The sequence below is a fragment of the Macrotis lagotis genome, chromosome 1 (assembly GCF_037893015.1).
Source record: "Macrotis lagotis isolate mMagLag1 chromosome 1, bilby.v1.9.chrom.fasta, whole genome shotgun sequence".
Lineage (NCBI taxonomy): Eukaryota > Metazoa > Chordata > Mammalia > Peramelemorphia > Peramelidae > Macrotis > Macrotis lagotis.
The window spans coordinates 36,024,733-36,047,162 of NC_133658.1; the positions used below are offsets into that span (position 1 = coordinate 36,024,733).

A 22,430-nucleotide genomic window follows, 5' to 3' on the forward strand; every position below is an offset into this window, starting at 1 on the left:
TTGCGCGGCGGGTGGCGAGGTGAAGCCGCGGACAGCCGCTCTCGCACCGGTGGCATTTCCTCAGCCGAGGCGGCGGGTGCCCGGCGGCCCAGGGGCTGCAGGGGCTCTCGGGCCGGGGGTCCTTAGCGCCGAGGCGGGTGGCATTGGCACTCCGGGCCGCCGCAGCACTGGGGGGCCCCGTTCTCCAGCCCTGGGGGGCCCCGCGGATCCCGGAGGGCAAACCCAGGCCGGGGGGGCTACGAGCCCCGCCCTCGAGCCCGAGCCCGGCCCACGCGGCGCTTCCGCGCCGGCGCAGCTCCGGGCCGAGCACGTGAGCCGCCGCCCGCCGCGAGGGAGAGCGGGAAGCTGGGGCGGCCGCGCCGCCTGCTGGGGCCGGTAGTCCGAGGCTCCGGGAGGCCGCGGGCCCCGCCGCTGCGCGGGACTACGCTTCCCGGCGGCGCGCGCGGCCGCCCGCGGCCCCGCCCCCGCCCCGCCCCCGCGCGGCTGGCTTCCGGGGCGGGGCTCCCCGGCGGGCGCGGCGGGGCCGGCGGCGGCGGCATGCAGCGCCCGGGGCCTCTCAGCACGCTGTACGGGCGGGTCCTGGCCCCGCTGCCCGGGCGGGCCGGGGCCGGGGGCGGGGCCTCGGCGGGGGGCGGGGGCAGCTGGCGCGCGGGAGAGCCGCACGTGCCGCCGCCCCGGCGCCAGCCCTCGGCCGCCGGCGGAGCAGCGCCAGCCCCGGCCCCGGCCCCGGTGCCCGCCCCGGCGCCCGCCATGTCCAGGACGGAGGACGCCAAGCGGCTGGCGGGCCGCACGGCCGTGGAGAACCACGTGAAGGTGAGCGCCCCGACACCCGCGGCCCGGGGCGCCCCCACAGCGGCCCCTCCGGCCCTCCCTGCCCGGGCGCCCCTCCGCGCGGGGACAAGCCCCCCGGGCCGCCCCTCCGCGCGGGGGACAAGCCCCCCGGGAACCCCCCCCCCGGGCCGCCCGGCCCCTCCGCGCTGACCCCCGCCCCGGCCCGGCCCCTTTGGCTCCGCTGCCCCCCGGGGCGGGAAGGGCGTGCTGCCCCCCGGGGCTCCCCGGCAGGGATGTCGGGGTGCCCTGCCCGTAGAGGCAAGCAGCCGGGTCTGAGGTGGATGTGCTGAGGGAGGGGCGTCTCCCCACCCCGGGCCTGGGCCCCCCGAAGGCGGGAGGCAGCTGCGCCCCCTCCTGTAGCCTAGGTTGTGGGGAGCCTCAGCCTCCGGCTGGCCCGGGCCCAGGAGCCGCTCAGGCTGGTTTGCCTTGGTTTCCTCATCCGTAAAATGCAGGTGATAGTAAGGACGGCGCCCACCTTACGGGAGTTCTGCTTTCCTAAACGCATTTTCCTTTAGAAAATTCCGTTCTGTGTGGTGCCGAGGGCTCCGAGATGCCCAGGGACCCGCCTTCTTGGTCCTTTTTCTCCCCTCTAGTGACAGGTGAACATAAACTCTTCTGGGGGGCACTCCACGGTCAGGCAACTTACTTGAGATCTCATTCAGCGTGTCCTGAGATGGTGTGGGCTCTAGGCGGTGATCACCTGTTGTGTTTGGAATAAGAGCACCTGGGCATCCTCACTCTCCTCGGCCTCCCCCTTCTGCTTAGACCCTGCCCTGCCCGGCCTTTGTCTTTGGTAATCCTTCCTTAAGTGGTTTCTTCATTCATTCACTCACTCAACCTGGAATGAATCCAGTGGAGCATTTGGGCTGTTCATGGGTTATCTCTTGGGTTCACCACAGCCCAATCCTGGCAGTGCGGGTCTCAGATAACAACTTTAGGTTTCTTGTTGTAGCTCCACGACCTCCTTGTGGGCCTCTCCATTGTCCTCTGAGTGAGGCTCAGCTTGTCATCTCAGATTTCCCCAGCATCACCAGAAAACTGTTTCTGTGAGGAAAAGATAGGTCTTTGTTTCTGAGAGAAACTAGGAGTCATTAACAGAATAGCAGCAGTCCACCCCTTTCTCCTCCTCCTGTTCAGCTCTGGGCTTAACCCATTGCTTACTTGAAGAGGCCAGAGTAGATTGGTATTACTGTGTGGGACTGGTCTTCCAAGAGATGCCTATCACTGCCTGGTCAATGGGCATTCTCCATCCACTGGGTAGATGGACCTGATTATTTTGAGTGACTGTGGATCACATTTAGGAGACTGTTGATGTTTGGTGACTTCTTAATATTGTGATCACAGAAACATCCGCAATCAGGAGCACTTGGAGAACCTCACTTAGCTTCTAGACAACAGAAGCTGTAGGGATTCCCTCTTTTTCAGTGCTTTGCACAAGCATCCTCTATGATATTAAAGCCTTCTGCTTCTTTTACTTTATGCCTTATCCCTCATCTAATATTAATAATCAGACAGAGATCAAACATGGTTACTACCTCTTTCAATATCTTTCAAGGATTTTGCCACATGCATGAAGCCACCATGTTCAACCTTTAGGTGGTGGTGTGCTTTGCCAAGTCAAATGCTTTTTTTATGGTCAACAAAAAACTGCAATGGAATCCTGAATATCTTCTGTATTTTTCAGTCAGCTGTATGTAATGGTAAAGACATGATCTTCTGTAGATAATAACTGGTGAAAATCTATCTATTCATCTTTTAAAACCCTCATCAAAGGTTCCTGCAATGCATGTGTATAAAATCATTCTCATAAATAGTATTCTCACAATTATATTTCCTATACCTAGAAAATGATAGGAAAGGTCTATGGGTCCATAGGCATAAAATCTGGGCTTATGGTTCCATTAGTTGAAGAAATTCACAGATCGGGAAATTCCTTCTAGCATTTTAGGTGAGCACCTTCTCAAGGCTCAATGATAGCCAGTGTGGATCAGAGGGAAAAGTACACAGCTTTCTATCTGGGGTTGGTTATTGACACTTTCACCTCTTTTGGGTAGTGAATTCTTGTCTGGTGTTTATCCTGACTTCAGATGCCTAGAGATTTAGTCTCTTGAGACTCTCCAAATTCTTTTACATCATGGGAATCCCCTCTCAGTATTTTTGGTCTAATTCAACTGCTCTTCCCAATCTCTGTTTTCTTCAGTGATATTTCTACTTTCTTTATAACTAAACACATCTGGTCCTGGGAGTTAGCTTCCAAATAAGGGAAATGCCTTTGATGTAGAAAAGTTTATTATAAACATCTTGCAGATGTTTTCCCCATTTTTCTCCTATTTCTCATCCCTCCAGTTTTTATCCTTAAACTCCTTTAGGACAGTTTAGGTCTCTTGCCAAGCTTTCTTTTAGTGGCCTTTCCCCTTCACTGTTGCTCACTGTTTTATTTATTTTTTTTCCCCAATTCCATGTAAAAATAGTTTTCAGTATACATTTTTTGTAAGATTTTGAGTTCCACATTTTTTCTCCTCCCCCCCCATGAGAGTGAGTGATCTGATTTAGATTATAATGTACCATCATGTTAAACATTTCCATATTAGTTATTTTGTGAAAGAAGAATCAGAAGAAAAGGAGAAATAACCATGAGAAAACAAAAAACAAATTTTAAAAAGTGAAAATAGTATGCTTTGGTCTGCATTCAGACTCCATAGTTCTTTGTCTGGATATGGATGGTCTTTTCCATCACAAGTCCTTTAGGATTGTCTTTGATCATCATACTACTAAGAAAAACTGAGTCTATCAAATTGATCACTTCACAGTGTTGCTGTTAAAATTTACAATGTTTTCCTGGTTCTGCTCTCCTCACTCAGTATCAGTTCATGCAAGTCTAGTTTTCGCAAGGCAATGGGGGTTAAGTGGCTTGCCCAAGGCCACACAGCTAGGTCATTATTAAGTGTCTGAGACTGGATTTGACCTCAGGTCCTCCTGACTCCAAGGCCAGTGCTCTGTCCACTGCGCCACCTAGCCACCCCTTGCAAGTCTTTTTAGGGTTTCTGCAGTCTGGTTGCTAATGATTTCCTAATAGAACAATAGTACTCCACATTCATATACCTCAATTTGTTCAGTCATTCTTCAGTTGATGAGCATCCCCTCAATTTCCAATTCTTTGCCACCACAGAAAGAGCTTCTATAAACAGTTTTGTGCATGTGGGACTTTCCCCCTTCTTTTAGATCTTTTTGGGATGCAGACCTAGAAGTGGTACTGCTGGATCAAAGGGTCTCTACAGTTTGTTGGCCCTTTGGGTCTAATTCCGAATTACTCTCCAGGAAGGTTGCATTAGTTCACAACTCTATCTATCACCAATGCATCCGTGTCTCAGTTGTCCTGCCTCTCCAACATTGATCATTTTCCTTTTCTGTCATTAGCCAATCTGATAGTTACATTCCTCATTGTTTTTTAATGTTTAACAGGTAATATTTCTAATCCCTTTAATTGTTTGCTAATTGTTTTCCATGAGAGTTCTTCTCATTTTTTACTCACGAATAGAATTTTCAATCCACCTTTGGAAGGGTCTGTGAATGATAACAGCACAGTGATGTTGTCTGTTAAAGTTTACAAGGTCTTGATGTAAGAGAGGCAACATGAAAGGCACAGAAAGCCAGCCTGGGAACCTGAGGCCCGGAGGTCAAGTTCAGGACCCTCAGTCAGGCTCTGAACTTGGTGTTCTGGGACATCTTCAGCTAGGGGTAGTGACTGCACTAGTGGAAGGACTTTCCTTATTTAGGAGTTCCCAGTGCCAAACCTTTATACCCCCCCTGTGGGTGGTTACGATCCCAATTTTTCCAGGTGAAGAAACTGAGGCCAAAGCAGGGAACTATCTTTGCTCAGTGTCACACAGTGAATATGGAAAAGTCAGGATTCTTGACTCTAGTGTTCCTTCTGCGCCCCGGCTGCCCCTTTAAGGAAATGGTAAGGAAGTGTTTGCTGATAAGGCCTTGTAGGGAGAGGCAGAGTATCTTGGCCATAGGACCTGAGTGCCTGTGGGCCTCTGGGGAGGGATGGTGCCACCGTTATTGCACTGTCCTCATCCCTTGCTTCACTGCCTGTAACTTCCCCCCAAGGCCTGTAGCCTTCAGCTGCTGGCTTCATTCTGTGACTCTGAACTGCTTCCAGGACCCTTTTCTGCCCAAGGAGAGAGCAGCTCCCACAGTGTAAGGTTTCCCTTTGCCCGGGTCAGCTGTTAATCTGTAACTGGACCATGGGGGAGATCCAAGACACTTGAGAGGAGTTGAAATGTCAACAGACTGAACTGCTTATTTGAGGCTAACCTAGAGGAAGGTCCCAGAGCCAGCTTGGTTCTTAGCTACAAGGGAAAGAAGGAGGGTAGTAGTGGTTTGGTCACTAGAAGGTGATGCACAGGTAGACAGACTCAGGACCCCAGTTCCCCAATGTCTAATTCCCAGTCACAATTCTCAGGCAGACTTTAGCCCAATCTAGCAGCTGGGCTTGACCTCCTCAGCAAAGATTACTTTGTAAACTTCCTTGATACCACCTTCCCTGGGCCTCTGCTTGCTACGTGTAGCAGGAGTTGCTCCTCTTGGAGATTGAGAATTGGAAGAAACCTCATTCTTTGGAAGAAACTGAGGCTGAGAGAGTTGCCAAGGTCACATAGGCAGGACCAAGGGCAGGAATAGGATTCCTGCCCAGGGCCAGCAAGAGATGGATACTTATTTATTGTGTCCAGGAGTTCCAAACCATTCTGACTGGTTCTCTTGAGACTTACTTCTCAATGACTTTGGGGGACTTCAGCCAGAACAAAGATATTCTCTGGGACTACCACAAGATTTACTCATCTATTGATTCAACAAACATTGACTGATTTAAAAAAAAAACTGGGCTTTCTTCCCAGTAGATCACTAGGGACTAAAGCCTGAGGTAGGATACCTCCATCTTGAGCCCTGAAAATTCCTTTAGCCTCTCTTCTCCCTGGTCTTGTCTCCTCACTGAGAGCTGCAGGAGGAGCAGATACTTGTGGGCTCCCCCAGATGACTACCTGACTTTTATACTTAGGTTACAGGTGTCACTGGTAAACTTGTGGCATTTGAGACTCTGTGTCATACATGGGCCCAAGCCAGATGAAAATGTAATTGAGAAATGGTTAACAAAATCAATAAAAATACAAAAGAGCATAGTTAGTGGTAACGTGGTTTTCTAAGTTGTTGGGATACCTCCAAGGATCCTTCTGGTTTAGTGGTCCTGTTTCTATTTGATTTGTCAAGAAATAGAGAAAATGTTATTTTATTTTCAAATTAATATACTAGTCTGTATTTCTTTTTGCAAGGCAATGGAATTAAGTGACTTGCCCAAGGCCGCACAACTAGGTAATTACTAAGCATCTGAGGCCGGATTTGAACTCAGGTCCTCCTGACTCCAGGGCCGGTGCTCTATCTACTGTGCCACCTAGCTGCCCCCATGTTTTGTTTTTGAAAATTACCTTTTGTTTTATAAGGTCATTTCTAGATAGTATTATACTTTCCTTATAACAAAGACAGGCAGATCCAACTTGCAACATGATTTCCTCTACCTTATACTCTTGTCCTACATCTCCAAGAGGAGGGAGAAGGGTAATGTGTTGATAGTCCTATTTATGGTGTGTTCTCTGACAAGTTTAGGCTTACTATCTGGGGAATGTTCTACCCACCAGAACTCTGGACTAGTGAAATGGGCTGCTTTGGGAGGGCTTGGCTGCCCCTTCATTGGAGATCTGGGGCTCTTTGTATCTCTCTTCCAGGACCAAGAAGGATCATTGTGGTTCTAGAGTTCACCTTCTGTTTCTCTTCCTCTTCTCTTTCTTTGGTGTATTTGTACATGTTCTGGGAGAGAGTATTTTAGGGAAAGTGCCCACTAAGATAATCTGGGGAATATATGCAACTATTCTAGGAAGTTACTTTTCAAGATCTCAGGAAACCGGAGGATCTTGGGGTCCTGGAGCAGGTTACTGATGTCTTTGTGCTCTTCCTTCCATTTGGCAGAATAACCAAGTGCTGGGCATTGGCAGCGGCTCTACCATTGTCCACGCCGTACAGAGGATAGGTATGTATGTCGCTGTCCCCATGTGTCTCCTTTTCAGGTTTAGGATGACCTGGGGTGGGAGAGAGGGAGGAAGCAGCCAGAAGAACTGGAACTTCTTCAAGGCCAGGCCCAAGTTTGTTACCCAGCACAGTGGCATCAGCCACTAACCCTGCTGTGATTATTGTGGGAGTAGGGATGACTCCATCTGACCCTCTCGAATCTGTCTGTATGGAGCATCTAGCAAAGTAAGAAGTGGACAGCCTGATGAGGAAAGACAGTACCCAGAGGGAAGCTGAAAGGAGGGGACAGGGGGGAAATGTACCCAAATCTGGTGGGGGGGGATGTCAGAGATTCCTAGAGCCAGCTGAGGGGTGAGATACTCAGGATGTGGAAGTTTGGGAATTCCTGGGCCCACCTGTACATGGTGAGGGGGGAGCATCCCAGACAGTGGAACCTCACAGAGTGATGAGCTTTATCCCAAAAGGGAACAGTCCCCAAGTAGCACAAACCACTAAAAAGGCAGGAAATCTCATTAAACAGACCCCCCCCCCCAAAAAAAAATCAGACATTCAAGGCAAGAGTTACAGACCAGAAAGCTCTGTGCCCCACAGGGGTTATGAGACTTATCAGGGTCGAAGGCACTGAGGAGCAAAACTGTAATTTAAATGTGGGGCCTTGGACCTCAAAACCCCTTTTTGATGCCAATGTCGCTGACCCTTCTTTCTTCCTTTGGTAGGATGTGTACAGACAGGCCTAGCTAGAGTGGCTCTGAACCCTCTGACCTGTGCATTTGAGCCTTGGCAGGAGGTGAAGGGTCAGTTTTTGCTGGGAGTGCTCAGGTCAGATTAGAGCCTTTGATCCCATCTAGCCAGGATCACCTGCTCAGCCTGGGAAGGGGAAGATTGGTCCTGCCATGAAGCCACCACCTTTTCTCTTCTGGTCTGTGTCCAGGTTTTCACTTGTTTTTCCTCTTTACCTGAGTCCTTGAGGCCACTCCCCAGATTAGGATCTGGCCCTTTCAGTTTGTTCAAGGCACTCAGATTATTTAGCTTTGGTAGCTGCTCAGCAGGTTTCAGTAACCTGTTTTCCTTCATTCATGATAAAATACCAGGCAGAGGGTCATAAGATGCCCCAAGGCCTAGAGCCCTTGGTCAGTAAAGGAGAGATGTTCTGTCAGTGTGCTGACAGCAAAAATAGTCATCTCTCATTGGCCCACAGCTGTCTCCTGATTAACATTGGGTAGGGACATTTGGGTTTTGGAGAACTTCAAGATTGAAGGTGCCTGCAGTTTTAACTAGATGGACTGCTTTCTTAGATACTTCCAGCCAGAATTTCAGATTTTATGATAAAGATCCAAAGTGAGAGGACAGACTTCAGCCTTCTCTGAACTTGAGGCACAAGTTGAACTTGGAGCCTAAATGGCCTAAAATGATGTGTTCACCTTCCTTGACAGAAGACCAGCTGTGTGTGTCCAAACTAACAGTGCAGCAGAAGTTCTAGGTTAGATATTTCCTTCACCCAATGAAATCACTTGAGATCTCCCTGCTCCCCACCCCCAGAATCCCAGACCCTCTTCACAAAAGTACAGCCATTGCCCCACATATAGAATCTGGAGCAAAAAAAGATCAGAAGGATCATTTGGTCTAAATGTACTCATCTTTTTAGACCAGGAAACTTGACTTCAACAGGTTAAAGGACTTTTCTGAGGTCTCCCACTATTAGAGCAGAACTGGTTTTTGACCCCAAATGTAGAGTTTCTCATTCTACTCCCAACTCTTCGGACTAGATTTGCCAGCAAATATGGAACAGTCTTGGGTTTTTTTGATGGCTTTCCAGATTTAAAAAAAAATAGAGATGGAAAGAGGAAATTCAAAACTTTTTTTTTCCTTTTTTCTTCCTCAGCTGAAAGAGTAAAACAAGAAAACCTGAAGGTTGTCTGTATTCCCACGTCCTTTCAGGTAGGTGTCTGGATCTATAACTTATCCATACATGGGCCAACTCCCTTATTTTGATTTTTCTTATATATTTTTTTTCCTTATTCTGAACTCTGATCACATCACTCGCTGTTCAGTGGCTCTACAGTGAATCAAGTGAATCTACCTCAGTTGGCCTTCACGGCTGACTGTTGTCTGGCTCAAACTTGCCTCTGGATTCAACAAACATTTATTAAAAATGGTCTCTCTTACACATAACAAAATAGAAAACTTGCCCAAAGTCACATGTTTTCCTGAACAGGGGGTGATGGCATATTTTTTAAAATATCTACAAAGTAGATCCTGGGGAAGTGATCATCCTCACCAGGATGGTTTTGAAAAACAAATGAGAAAAATAGATGTCAAATGGAAAAGACTATCCAGATGTCAGTTGTCATTAATAACAACCACAATTATGATAGTGCCGATAATATCAAAGCACTCTGAGCTCTGGGTAAACTATCTGCTACCTGTTTCCTGTAAACAACATCCATCTCTCATCTCTTAAGTCTTTTCCCAGGCTGTCCCCTGAGCCACCCTCTAACCTGTCTCTCCCAGTTCAAGGCTAAGCTCCAGGATCAGGTTTTCCTGATTTCCCCATTAATGGAAATAGGTTTTGCTGAGTCATCCACATTCTTGCCTAACAGTAAGATGAATGAATGTGCATTTATTCAATGCTTTCAACACACCAAGCACTCTACCAAATTCTGATCTTTCAAACAATAGCTTAAATTATATTGGGGAGCCAACCCAGGGAAGGGAGTAGAACCTTAGGGCAATAGATTTACATATTGTTCTCAGTATTGATGATGGCCCTGTATTGACTGGAAAACTGGAGTGTGGGGAAAGAACAGGATTGACAGAAGGTGGATGAAGAGAAGATGGCTGTGGCCCAAGGCGAAGTGTAGAAGGGCTGTGTCCTGTTGGGATAGTAGGGCCCAGGATAGTCCCCTGAGCTTTGACCTGAACTTCATGGGTACTGTCCCCTGGACCAATGGGCTCCTTGGCACTATGATCCTGGGGCCACATTTTTGGCTTTTAGATGGCCACCAAATGAGCCCTACTCAGAAAATCTCTTAGCCTTCAGGCTAAAGACAAACTTCTTGGATTGTAACTAAAACTTTCTGCAGCCTGGCTCATGGAATCTGAGATGTCATTGCTATTAAGGAACTGTCCAGGTTGATGCAGGGGAAAGATGAAAAGAATTGTGAATGTAACAGAAAGAAATTGGGTGGAGATATAAATTGACTTGATGTAGAGAATTATGATTGTAGCTAAAACAATTGTAATCTTAAAACTGCTTGGGGTGGAGATTCTCCCCATTCTTGAATGTACAATTTGTATCTTGATCACCTTAGGCTTTACCCTCTACCTAATTCCTGGTCTAGTAAGAGAAAGGGAGTTCACCTTTTGCCCTCTGGATGAGAGGCAAAACAAAAACCTGGATTGGACAGAAGCTCAGGGCTGGCTCATTCCTCTCTGACCATGGCCCAGCCAAGGCTGCTTGGCTCTTCTTTTATCTCTCTCTCTCTCTCTCTCTCTCTCTCTCTCTCTCTATTATTTTATCTCTCTCTCTCTCTCTCTCTCTCTCTCTCTCTCTCTCTCTCCCTCTCCCTCCCTCCCTCCCTCTCCCTCCCTCCCTGTCCCTAGCCCTTCTTATATCTCTTAACTTTTTAAATACATTTTTGTTTTATTTGCACCCAGAGTCTGAATAATGATTCCTCATAGGCAGAACCAAACTCAAGTAGCTAGCCCCTACAAGGTGATCTGCCCAAGCTTATGCAGTCCTCTGGGTCAGATCTGGGACCCGAACCTGGAGTTTTCTGACTAACTGTCCTGCCTCTTTGCCTTTAAAATAAGGGTTCAGGTCAGAGCTAGCTTCAAAGATTTCTTTATAAGCTTGTAGATTTAAGATTGCTGGAAGGGACTTCAGAGAGCATTCAATCATTTTACAGATGGGAAAAACTTAGACTCAGGATAGTGAAGTGACTTGCTTAAGATCATGTAGGTAATAAGAGGTGGAGTGAGTGTTTGAACCCAGGGCCCTAGAGTCATGCACTCTCCTTGTATACTAAGTTTCAATTGATCCACCTCACCTGCGGGGCCCAGGATGATGCAGGGGAACCAGCCTACCTGATACCCTCAGCCTCAGTGGTCTAAGCAGTGAAAACTGTTGTCTCATGGTGCAAGCCAAGAACAATTTATTTGTGATCTCAGAAGGATGAGCTAATGATTAGCTCTTGCTTTCTCCATTCTCTTAATATTTTTCTGGCGTCATTCCCAACTTTTTTATGGATGGATCACAGCTCCTGGTGAGGTCTTGGAAAAAAATTTGTTCCTCAGTTTTCTCATCACTAAAAGGAAAGGATTGGATTAAATGGGCCTGGACATTTATTAAACACTTGCTGTAGACAGGGCCCTCTAGTTCTAGTTTCTGAGGTTCCTGTTATTCTCTGTGCTGAGTTTTTTCAGAAGCTCCCACTGGACCCCACCAAGCCATTTGGACAAAGATGCTTTGTAAAACTGGGGCAGCCATCCATATGATTTGCATTGTCATCTTTACTACCAGCCATCTCGAGGGGTTCCCTGAACCTGTTTGTTAAAGCTTTCTAAGTTTTTTTTAAAAAGAAAGCTTTCTGTCATGTTACTAGTATGGTTTCCAGGTTTGGCAAACTCTTGGTTTGACATTTATGGCAACTGGTTACTTTCTCAAGCCAAAATCATGATGAGCCAGTCAGTAATACTGCTGGGTATTGGGGGGCTCAGCGGAGGAGTTTACACTTTACCTGGGGAGACAATATGTCCATATAGAAACATAGGGTCATTGGAGGAAGAAGGTGTGAGCTTTTGGAGTAGTGCATTTAGATCTCCACAGGATGACTGCCTTCTTTAACCCAGGTGATGACCCCTGGTCCCCTGACCTCACCTCTCATGTGTATGGTACCTGACTGGTGACTGGAGAGACTCGTAACAAGCTTCTCTAGCACCTCAGTTGTGTCCCATGACTGTTTAAATCCACACCCTTACTGCCATCCTCTTCAGTCCACCTCAGAGGCCAAATTGGGGACAAAACCTCATTTGGTGAATCAATTTAAGGTCTGGAAAGAAATTTATGTTAAAGCAAACAAAGCATGTGAAAGAGGATAGGGGGTGGGGGAGAGAATCACAAGAGTCAGAAATCGAGAAGACATGTAAATGATGACCCCTTTGCTTCATTTGTGCAGGCCCGGCAGCTAATTCTTCAGAATGGTTTACCCCTAAGTGACCTGGACCGACACCCAGAGGTAAGGAAGAGCCCTCATCCTTCTTCTGGCCTCCCTTTCCTTCCTTCCTGTGCTCTGGGGACCACACCCTCATTCTGGGTCAGCTTAAAGGAAAAGAGACTGAAGCACTTGCCATATCACACCACATCTTCATATGGTTCAAGGCTTGTCCTGCCCCTTCTGGGTTAAGTTGCTTCTATCAATCCTTACATTGTGGACTCAGGATGACCCTCCTGAGCACTCTTCTGTTCATCAATGTTCTTCCAATGCCCTGAAGTTAGTCCCCAGATGAGGTCCAAGAAAGACCGTGGGCAGCAAGGCCAACACCTCCCTGCTGTCCAGGACTATGGGTAAGGTTAGCCTTGGGGCTCCTTACCTTATGAACTCATGGGGAGCCTGCAGCCCCTTTAAACCCCAAGATACTTTGTCCTTTTGGGAGAAAGTGAGGAGCCCTAGAACACAGGGTGATGTTTTTAGAGTAAAGAGGATCATTTAAAGGATCCAGGGTAGTTTGCTGGAGAGAAGAAGATTCAGAAGGTTCATGATGGTGGCTTCTCTTAGTAGATTTGGAGTTTGTTTATTTGACTTGAGAAAGCCCATCTAGGAGCAAAGCCAAGAGCCCCAACTGAGGCAGGATGTTGGGAAAGACTGAGAAGAGTTTTGCTGTCAGTGGAGTGAAGGTAGTGGGTTCCCTCTCATTAGAAGCCTTCACACCAAGACAGGCAGATGTGTCCTGCACAGGAGTGTCCTGGCTTTGGAGAGCCCTGCCAGCTCTGAGGTTAATGGGATCTGGGAGAGGGGCACAACTAGATTGGTGAGAAGATTTTGAACTGATGCTGGAGCAGATGGAAAAGTAAGGAAGATGTGCTTAATGAGAATAGGGAGATTAGAAAGATGTGGTTCTGTAGAACTGAGGAAGAGCCTATGTATGGAGCCCACCTATAGGTAGAAGCCCAGGGACCCCAACTGAGGCCTTGGACTGTCTTTGGGGACAGCCCATGAGACCCCAAGTTTGTAGAATTGGACTTGGAGCTCAGTCAAGAGGCTTTCTGTGGAGATACAGTTCAGTTGGTGCCAAGGTTTGGGTAGAGTGTGAATTGGACTTAGGATGAGAGTCCTCATCCCATGCATATAGAAATAAGCAATTGGGAAATGACTAAGACATTAAACCTGTATGTGTTCTGCTAAAGATGAACTACCAGACCGACTGTAAATGTATCTGTCCAAGGTACTGAGGGTATGGACAGATATAGCCTTAGGTCTAGAAAGTGTTTATTTGTGAGAAAAAAAAAGGGAAAGCTTTGTTTCCTCATATGTGACCTTTGGGTTTCACTGGACCAAAAGTCTAGGGGTGGATGCTGAGGGAAGGATTCAGTTCATTCCTTGGGGCTGCAGAGAGAAGAGCTAATGTTTTAAAAAGAAGATAACCTGAGCTAGTCTTTTAAAGCAGAGGATTTTTCCAGGTGATCGTTGGGGTCTCTTTCAATGCTAAATCTGAGAGCTCGACTTCGGAGGGGGAGAAGTGACATGCAATGTGAATATGACTTGTGCTAAAACTTTATATCTGTTAATTGTACTACCAGATGATCCTCAGTCTATGGACCATCCATTTAAGAACTATTTATAATCACATATTTATTTATTTTATTTTTCAAATCAACTTGTGGTACTGTTTTCTGTGATGTATTTTGACTTGGTCTCAGTCTTCATTTGTTTCCCTAATTTGCCCTGGTTTCTTTCCCAACAGCTTGATCTTGCTATTGATGGTGCTGATGAAGTAGATGCTGACCTCAATCTCATCAAAGGTGGTGGGTGAGTGTTATGCATTAGGAGCTCTTGTCAGACAGTTTCTACAGATTTCTACTCAGAATTCATCAGGGTTTTAGTGTGTCCCATCACTGAACTTGGTTATATGATAAGAAGTGAATCAACCCCCATCCCTCCCCCTCCTCCCCTGTTCTGACTAACAATTTCTAGACCCTCCCTACCCCCAAGATAAATTCCTGGGATCTCATCAGTGACCCACCATTTTTAACTGCCCCTGTTCCCAGACAGAGATAGCTCCTAGAACTCGGGCAGCCCCTACCTCTATTGGCTAAAAGCACCCTGAACTCCTGTGGTCACCCTGCAGGAAACACCTTGTGACCTGCCCACTGGACTGTCTCTCTCTCTCTCTCTCTCTCTCTCTCTCTACCTGGTCTCCCTTCCTAAGAACCTGTAGAGAACCTATTTCTCCCATCCCCCCTCCTTGTCTCAGTAAGACAAGGGTCCTTGTTCCAGATTGCAGCTCTTTGACCCTGATCTGATCTTTACCCAGACTTGACACCCCAGGCCTGCCTGGGCAGTGCCCCCATCAATTGAAGGGGATCCAGGCCTAGGAGGGAGGCCAGCTCTCCTGGCACAGACCAACATTTGTGGGGCTTCCATAAGAACAAATCACCTTTGTTCTGATCAGACCCCTGAGCTCCCTAATCCCTGCTCAAAGACTCAGGGACAGGTTAGAGCAGTTGATAAGCAAGAGCCTTTGTTTTTACTCTGAGCTGTTTTGTGCTGACCCCACCCATGGGTGCTTCTGGGACTTAGTCACTGACTTGACCCCTCCTGGCTCACACCTCTGGCCTCTTCTGCCTTTTTGTTTAGGAAAGTGCTAATTACTGGATTAGGAATCCTGATTTTGTCTCCCCCTAGATGTATAGCCCTTATTGAAGGGTCATTCTAGATCCTTTCTGAGATCACTCACATACACAGAGACTTTCCTCTCTCTCTCTCTCTCTCTCTCTCTCTCTCTCTCACACACACACACACACACACACACCATTCCAGTTCACCAGGGACAAGAAGGTGCTTTTATTTGCTCACCCATCCACAGTGCTGACTCTGGGCAAATGAAGAGTCTTGACAAGTGACTAAGGGGCAGCTAGTGTAGGAGTCCTGGGTTCCAGTCTCTCCCTTTGGCCCTCAAAAGCAGACAAACTGTTGGAGTTGGGAGCTCCCTATAACCAGGAAAAGGCCAGTCTCGTCCAGGATGTCAATGTTTTTTTCATTAGTTTATAATTTTTTCTGCCCCTATATTTTACAGAAAAGCTTATGATTTTAGAAGGTGGCCTTCTGCTTAATAATAACTGATCAATAAACCTTTATGAAGCACTTCCCATGTGCCAGCTACTATTGCATCAAGTATAAAAAATGAAGCTGTCCCTATCTCTTTCCTGAAGGGAGGCCTGGTGCTGGGCCAGGTAGAATTCTGTTCAGTGTCAGGGGATTAAATGGACTCCTATTGTCTATGAATGTCATTGTCCTTGTCCGTAGATCAGTCACATCCCTGAAAAGCAGGCTGGGGGGTATTTACTAGATTTCAGCTAATGTCTGAACTGCCAAAGAACAGATAGGTCTTGGCTAGTCATGGGGTCATTGCAGTAGAACTGGGGGTGGGAGGGAGAGTCTTTAGGGCCTCTTTGAAAGCATTCATGCCTTTATCTGGAGTAGATGAGATAAGACTAGGTAATCATAGAATTGGAAAGGGCCTCAGGTTATTATCAGTTTACCTGGGAAAAAAGTCCTTTCTGTAACAGATTGGAACAAGTTTATAAGATCTTAGGTTAAAGTTGCAAGGCAGCAGCTGTCTAGTCCAACCCCATTTCTAAGATGAGGAAAACTTCCTGGGGAACGAGGTCATGTCTCCTTTGTTTGAAGCCCTCTAGTGAGGGGGGAGGACTCTGTCCCCTCCCTGAGTGTCCCCCTATAGGGACACCCATCTCTGAGGGTTTGAAAGGTCTCCCTGACATGGAGTTGAATTCTGCTTCTCTGTATTCTACCCAGTTCACTTAAGAGGGTTATTGTCCAAATTTTTCCTTCTAATCTTGCACTGATGCTTTTAGAAGAGTCAAGTCCATCAAGAGAGCTTCCAAGAGCTTAGCAGTAATTTAATTTCCCTCCTAATTCTTTTGTTTTTTCCCGTTTTCAGAGGCTGTCTGACTCAGGAGAAGATTGTAGCCGGCTATGCCAAGTGTTTCATCGTTATTGCTGATTATAGGTAAGCCAAGGCCTGAGATGTATGTAGACTTGATATTGTCTTGGTGACATAGAATGTGTAGGCAGGGTGGTTTAATTCCCATATTATGAATAAAGAAATAGACAAAGAAACTGAGTGATTTTTTCTGAAAGTCCCAGAGAAAGCGGGGCCCAGAAACTTTGGGGTGGTCAGCCCACCCCATGAGCTGCCAAACTGGGCACCAGAATGTAGGGATACCTGCAGAGTGGACAGTTCAGTAGCAGTGACCATCGGGCTAGGCTCAGGGGCTTTGTGGTGACCTGTGGCAAGGCCCTTTCACACAGCTTCATCTGCAGCCAGTCTCCCCCCACACTCCATCACTGAGCTTGATTTCTACCAAGTACTTTGCTGTTTGTGCTGAGAGCAATCATCTTGGTTTTGTTCTCTAACCTACTTTCCACAGGAAGGATTCAAAAAACCTTGGCGACCACTGGGTGAAGGGCATTCCCATTGAAGTCATCCCCATGGCCTACGTCCCCGTGTCCAGGGCCCTGTCCCGGAGGTTCGGCGGAGTGGCTGAGCTACGAATGGCTGAGCGCAAGGCGGTGAGTGACCGGCGGCATTGCCAGGGATTGGTCCGATCTGACTGACTGGTCAGCTGCTCACTGCCCTGCCCTCGCTCTCTCTTGGGGGGTGGGGGGATCCTGCCCAGGGACAGCAGAGCACCTCCACTTCCTTCTTATTCCAAGAGTCCTCTTTAACATGAACCCCCTCTTCTTAGGGTCCTGTGGTGACGGACAATGGCAACTTTCTGCTGGATTGGAAGTTTGACCGAGTCCACAAATGGAGTGAAGTGAACACGGCCATCAAAATGATACCAGGTAACCCAAGGGTGTGGGCTGGGCGGTGCTCCTGGGGTTCCTGGTACCATTGACCTGCCCTAGCCTGGGTTGAGGAACCTGGAGATGGGAAGAATAAGGGGACTTACATGACTGCTAGTGCTGGAAGGGACCCCTGAGGCCCCCTCTTTATAAATGAGCTGAGGCCTGACCCTATTCACACACAAGTGAGTGTCACAGTTGAAATTCAAACTCAAGCCCTTGTACTCTTGACCTAAGGCTCTTCCCAGCCTACCAAGCTGCCTCATGGAGGAGGGATGGGCAGTGGGCCAGCGCTGTCCAAAGTCAGAGGGTCTCAGGAGGCGGGGGGCCCTTGGCACTGGGGCTCCTCAGACAGACCCATATGGTCTGTTGAAAGGGCGTTGGACCCAGCCGTGGGCAGAAACAGCAAACCCTGACATAGCAGTTCATATGGAGTTTCAATAACGAGTGTAAAGATGGACTGAGTTTTGGCAGCCATGGGGGGGCAGGGATGCCCTTTGTCCTGGCATCTGGTAGGGGGGCTAAAAACTGCCCTGAGGCCATTGGAAGATGAAGGATGGGTGAGCATCTTTCAGGTGCCTCTGTTCCTAGGAGTTTTGAAAATTACAGTGGACAGAGCTCCTTCATGGGCAGCCCCTGAAAGAACCCTGTCCACTGCCTTTACTAGTTGAGCTTGCAGCTCTGTTGATATGGCCTAGTCAGAGGACCTGACTGAAGCCAGGGGAGCTGGACCTGAGACCTGCCTTGACCCCCACCTCCCCCGGCCTCTCAGAGTGCCAACTGACAGAGGGGTGCCAGACTGTGTCGGAAGAACTCTGTGCCAGCAAGTTCAGTCATTAGTCTCATTATAGATGGGAAAACAGAGAGCAGCTGGGATGTCACCCTCGTCCAATGTTCCTTCCCCCAAATTAGACCTTAGAATGAAAAATAAAAGGGGGCATGGTCCATCCAAGTTCATCATCTTGAGCTTCAAGAGTCTCACTGGGTACTCCACACCCAGAGCCCTCCACCCTGTTAAGAAGCAGGGCTGTGGTCTCCACGTAGGGGAGTCAGAAGTGGGTTGAGCTTGACTGGCCCTGCCCTTTGCTAGAGTGGCGCAGTGGCCCCCCCAAAGCAGGGAGGAAGGAGCCGAGGCTGTGTCTTAGCCTCCTTGCCCTGGGTCTCCACTAGGGGGCAGCACTTCTCCTGCTCCGAGCCCAGGGATCCTAGGAGGTGGCTGGGAAGCGCCTTGGTGGCCCAGGAGCCCAAAGCCAGTTGTGTGCGCTGCTTGGGCCTTAATGCAGCCCTTAGAGGTCGATTCTAGAACTTTGAGAAAGCTTTTATTTATTTTGAGTTTTACAATTTTTTCCCCCCCATTCTTGCTTCCCTTTCCCCACCCCCCATAGAAGGCATTCTGTCAGTCTTTACATTGTTTCCATGGTATACATTGATCTCATTTGAATGTGATGAGAGAGAAATCGTATCCTTAAGGAAGAAACAAAGTATAAGAGACAGCAAAATTACATAAAAAGATAATGGGTTTTTTTCCCTAATTTGAAGGTAATAGTCTTTGGTTTTTGTTCAAACTCCACAATTCTTTCTCTGGATACAGATGGTATTCTCCATTGCAGACAGCCTCAAATTGTCCCTGGTTGTTGCACTGATGGAATGAGTGAGTCCTTCAAGGTTGAACATCGCACCCATGTTGCTGTTAGGGTGTGCAGTGTTTTTCTGGTTCTGCTCATCTCACTCAGCATCAGTTTAGGCAAATCCTTCCAGGCTTCCCTGAATTCCCGTCCCTCCTGGCTTCTAATAGAACAATAGTGTTCCATGACATACTTATACCACAGTTTGCTAAGCCATTCCCCAGTTGAAGGACATTTACTTGATTTCCAATTCTTTGGCACCACAAAGCAGGGCTGCTATGAATATTTCTGTACAAGTGATGTTTTAACCCTTTTTCCTGATCTCTTCAGGGTATAGACCCAGTAGTGGTATTGCTGGGTCAAAGGGTATGCACATTTTTGTTGCCCTTTGGGCATGATTCCAAGTTGCTCTCCAGAAAGGTTGGATGAGTTCACAGCTCCACCAACAATCTATTTGTGTCCCAGATTTCCCACAACCCTTCCAACATTGATCATTGTCCTTTCTAGTCATATTGGCCAGTTTGAGGTGTGAGGTGGTATTGATGTACTCTTGAGTTTAGTCCACATTTCATGAAGCCCCCTCCTCCCAGCCCAGCAGCTCTTCTGGAGCTGACCTCCCTGATTCTGTTCCAGGCCCCACTTTTCCTAAAAAGTTTTAGTTTACAGATTCCCAGTTATATGTCTCTTTCTGTAGAGGGAGGAGGGTCAGATTTTGTTGATGAGCCCCCCAACCAGTGTATGTCAGACAGGACTGTGATTCTGAGGCCAGTTCTCCTCTAACCAGCCCTCCTAGAGCTTGAGTTCATTTCTTCCTTCTCCTTTCCTCTTGTTGCTGCTAAGTCCCACATGTGCTTCTGTTGGAAAAGAAAAGCTGCTCCTTAATATTCCAGCATTTGACCTAGAGAGGAGCATGGAACAGGAAGGTCCCATTGTGTGCTGGCATTGCAGATCAGCAGCCCTGCCCTGGAGGTCTTGCTGGTCTCCTTGGTGACAGCCTTACTGACTGCAGATGCCCCTTTGGTTAGCTCCAACTGTTAGGAAGTCTGCCCTGGCTTCTTGACATCTCCCACCTGCTGTTTCAGGGAGCCCCCTCTCCAATCCTACTTCTTCACCTGTATCTTTTAGGCCATGAGTTTCAGGCCATAGACAACCCTTTTTGAGCTATGCTAAAGCTTTCCTTGGTCTGATCATTGTTTTTTTATTTATTTATTTATTTTATTTTTTTGGTAAGGCAATGGGGTTAAATGGTTTGCCCAAGGCCACACAGCTAGGTAATTATTAAGTGTCTGAGGCTGGATTTGAACTCAGGTACTCCTGATCCCAAGGCTTGTACTCTATCCACTGTACCACCTAGCCGCCCCCTCATTGTCTTTAAAAAAAAAACCCACAGCTCCTCACTCCTGAATTCATCTCATCATGGGTTTGCTTTAAAAAAAAAAAAATCTTAAGTTCCCTACAACCTGGGAGAGGAACTAGTTTCCAGCCTCAGAATTAGGGAATCAGAACTATAAATCCAGAGATTCTGTGGTGGACAGGGGCAGAGTATATGGAAGACACCAGAAGCAACCTTACAGAGAATCTAGACAGGTGTCTGCCTTTCACAGGTGAGGAAGGAAGGGCCAGACAGTGACTATGGCAGGGACTTTCAATTAATATGACTCCCCATTCAGTTGTAAGCCCAGGTTGAGATCTATTGAGTAAGCTTTGAGGAGCAGTTCACAGAGCAGGGGCTTGAAGCCCTCAAGGATTCTGTGTGGACTCACCCTGCTAATCAGAACCAGTTTCTCAGAAACTTTTCTCTGTGACCCCCCTCAAGGGTCTTGAACTTCATAGAAACCAGCAAAACCATCCAAGCACTGCCATGAAGGGGGGAAGGAAGAGATGGGGTGGGGGTGGGGGTTGGCCAGGCAAATGCTGAAGCCCACCCCAGAAAGGTCCTGTCTCTACCCTCTCACTTTGCTTTTTTTTACACACACCTGGCATGCTCTCTTCAGATCTGGGTGCCCCCACTTCTGGGGGGATGGTGCTGTCTGTTGAGATTCTGTGCCAGGCAAAGATGGCTAGGGAGCCTCCTGGGGCTAGAGAAGGCTTGGGCTGGAGACGATGGAGATGCTCTCTTCTTCAAGTACTTGAAGGGTTATCATGTGGGAGATGTTTGGATTTTGTGACACCTCCTTTGTTCCCCCTCTCCCCCCCAGGACAGCTGCTATGAATATAGGCTAGATGCTAGGAAAAGCTTCCCTATGACCAGAGTCATCAGGTCATCCCAGGAGGTGGGGGGTTCTCCTTCCCTGGAGATCTTTAGGCAAGGGGTGAAAGGCCTCTGCTTGGAGGTGTTGCTTTGAGGGTTCAGAATGTGGGATTCGGCTCTTGTAAGTCTGGTGTGAGAGGGGCAGAATGAAAGTCCTCTTCCATTGGGGCTCATTATTTGTCCAGGGCTTGCTTGTACCATAGACCATTTGAGCTGGCAGGATCCTGGTGATCATCTGATTCAACTTCCTTATTTTAGAGATGAGAAGTGGAATCCTGCCAAATGAAGGAGTATTCATGATAAACTCCCATTTCCAGCTGTATAGTGCCACACATTGCTTCTGTTTTCATTGGGAAGTTGGGGCTCAGTGCTTCCTTGTTTCTTCTTATAGGTGTTGTGGACACAGGTCTCTTTATCAACATGGCTGAAAGAGTCTACTTTGGCATGGAAGATGGCTCGGTCATCATGAGGGAGAGGCCGTGTCACTGACCTAGGCTGCACCGGTCGCCGAGGCAGAGAAGCCCAAGAGCCTTTGCCTTAATGTACTTGCCCCAGGACGGCCGGTCAGAGCATGGGGGGAGACTCCTGAAATATTATTGAATGCCCCTGGCTTTTTTTTTTTAAAGAAATAGAGAAGCATATATATATTTTTTCTATCTAAAAATACTCACTTTTTTAAAAGAAGTAAAAAAAACTTGATTTCATGTTTTATATGAAATACTACCAAAAAAAAGACAGTTTTTTTGAGTCCTTGACTTGAGGCTACTGGTTTCGTATTATTATTCTGAGTGTTTGGTTTTCTGGGGAATCCCAAAATGTCAGCCACTGTGCCAGCCCAGTTTGTTAAGGGCTGAACCAACAGCCCCCTGATGCCTTACAGGAGCCATTGATGATCTTTATGCCTTTGTTCTTGATTTGTTGGTTTATTTTTGAGTTTACATTTTCATAGCTCACAATAGTCACACATTTAGGCCTAGAGTGTGTGTGTGTGAGCTGAGCAATGCCCTTGATAGTGACCTTTATGAGCCCCAGCCCTCCTCAGCCAAGGTCAGGCCACTCACCCAAACGGGGAAGCCCATGACCCTCGGTCTCCCTGCCAGAGAGGACTTTACCAGTACATCCTTAGTGCTGCTGGGAGAGACCTCTCATCAGGAGGGTTTGTTTTTGTTGTCGACCTTTTTTGGATTCTTTGTTTGCCTTTCTCCCCTAGGGTCTGTCACTTGCACAGTTGGGCATCAGATGTCTCCTTTTGCATTCTGTGTATATTGAAATAAAACAACTCGTGCCACTTCAGTCTTCTTGTGTGAGTGGTTTTTCTTCTCACTCTTTAAAGGGGCAAAGGGGAGCTTGGTGCAGTGAAGGACCTGGATCCGGTCCTGTCTGATTCTGCTGGCCTGCTAACCCAGGCCAAGTCTCTTCACTTCTCATGCTCTGACTGAGAAGATGATCTGCTGTATTGTTGGAGGAACTTTTCTTCATCTGGAAGTCCTACAGGTCCAGTCCCTGTTCCCTGTATTCTGGAACGAAACCACATCTATTTATTAAACCTTG

At 47.7% G+C, this 22,430-nt stretch overlaps 1 protein-coding gene across 1 annotated transcript; it reads left to right on the plus strand.

Moving 5' to 3' along the window:
* The first annotated feature begins 523 nt into the window (after window positions 1-523).
* RPIA (ribose 5-phosphate isomerase A) lies at window positions 524-22,172 on the plus strand. The gene is made up of 9 exons (XM_074197235.1): window positions 524-813; window positions 6,856-6,916; window positions 8,798-8,853; window positions 12,093-12,152; window positions 13,879-13,943; window positions 16,096-16,164; window positions 16,586-16,727; window positions 16,904-17,003; window positions 21,271-22,172. Exons 1-9 carry the CDS (start codon window positions 538-540, stop codon window positions 21,366-21,368), a joined length of 927 nt encoding a protein of 308 aa, XP_074053336.1. The 5' UTR covers window positions 524-537; the 3' UTR covers window positions 21,369-22,172.
* Window positions 22,173-22,430: the final 258 nt, after the last annotated feature.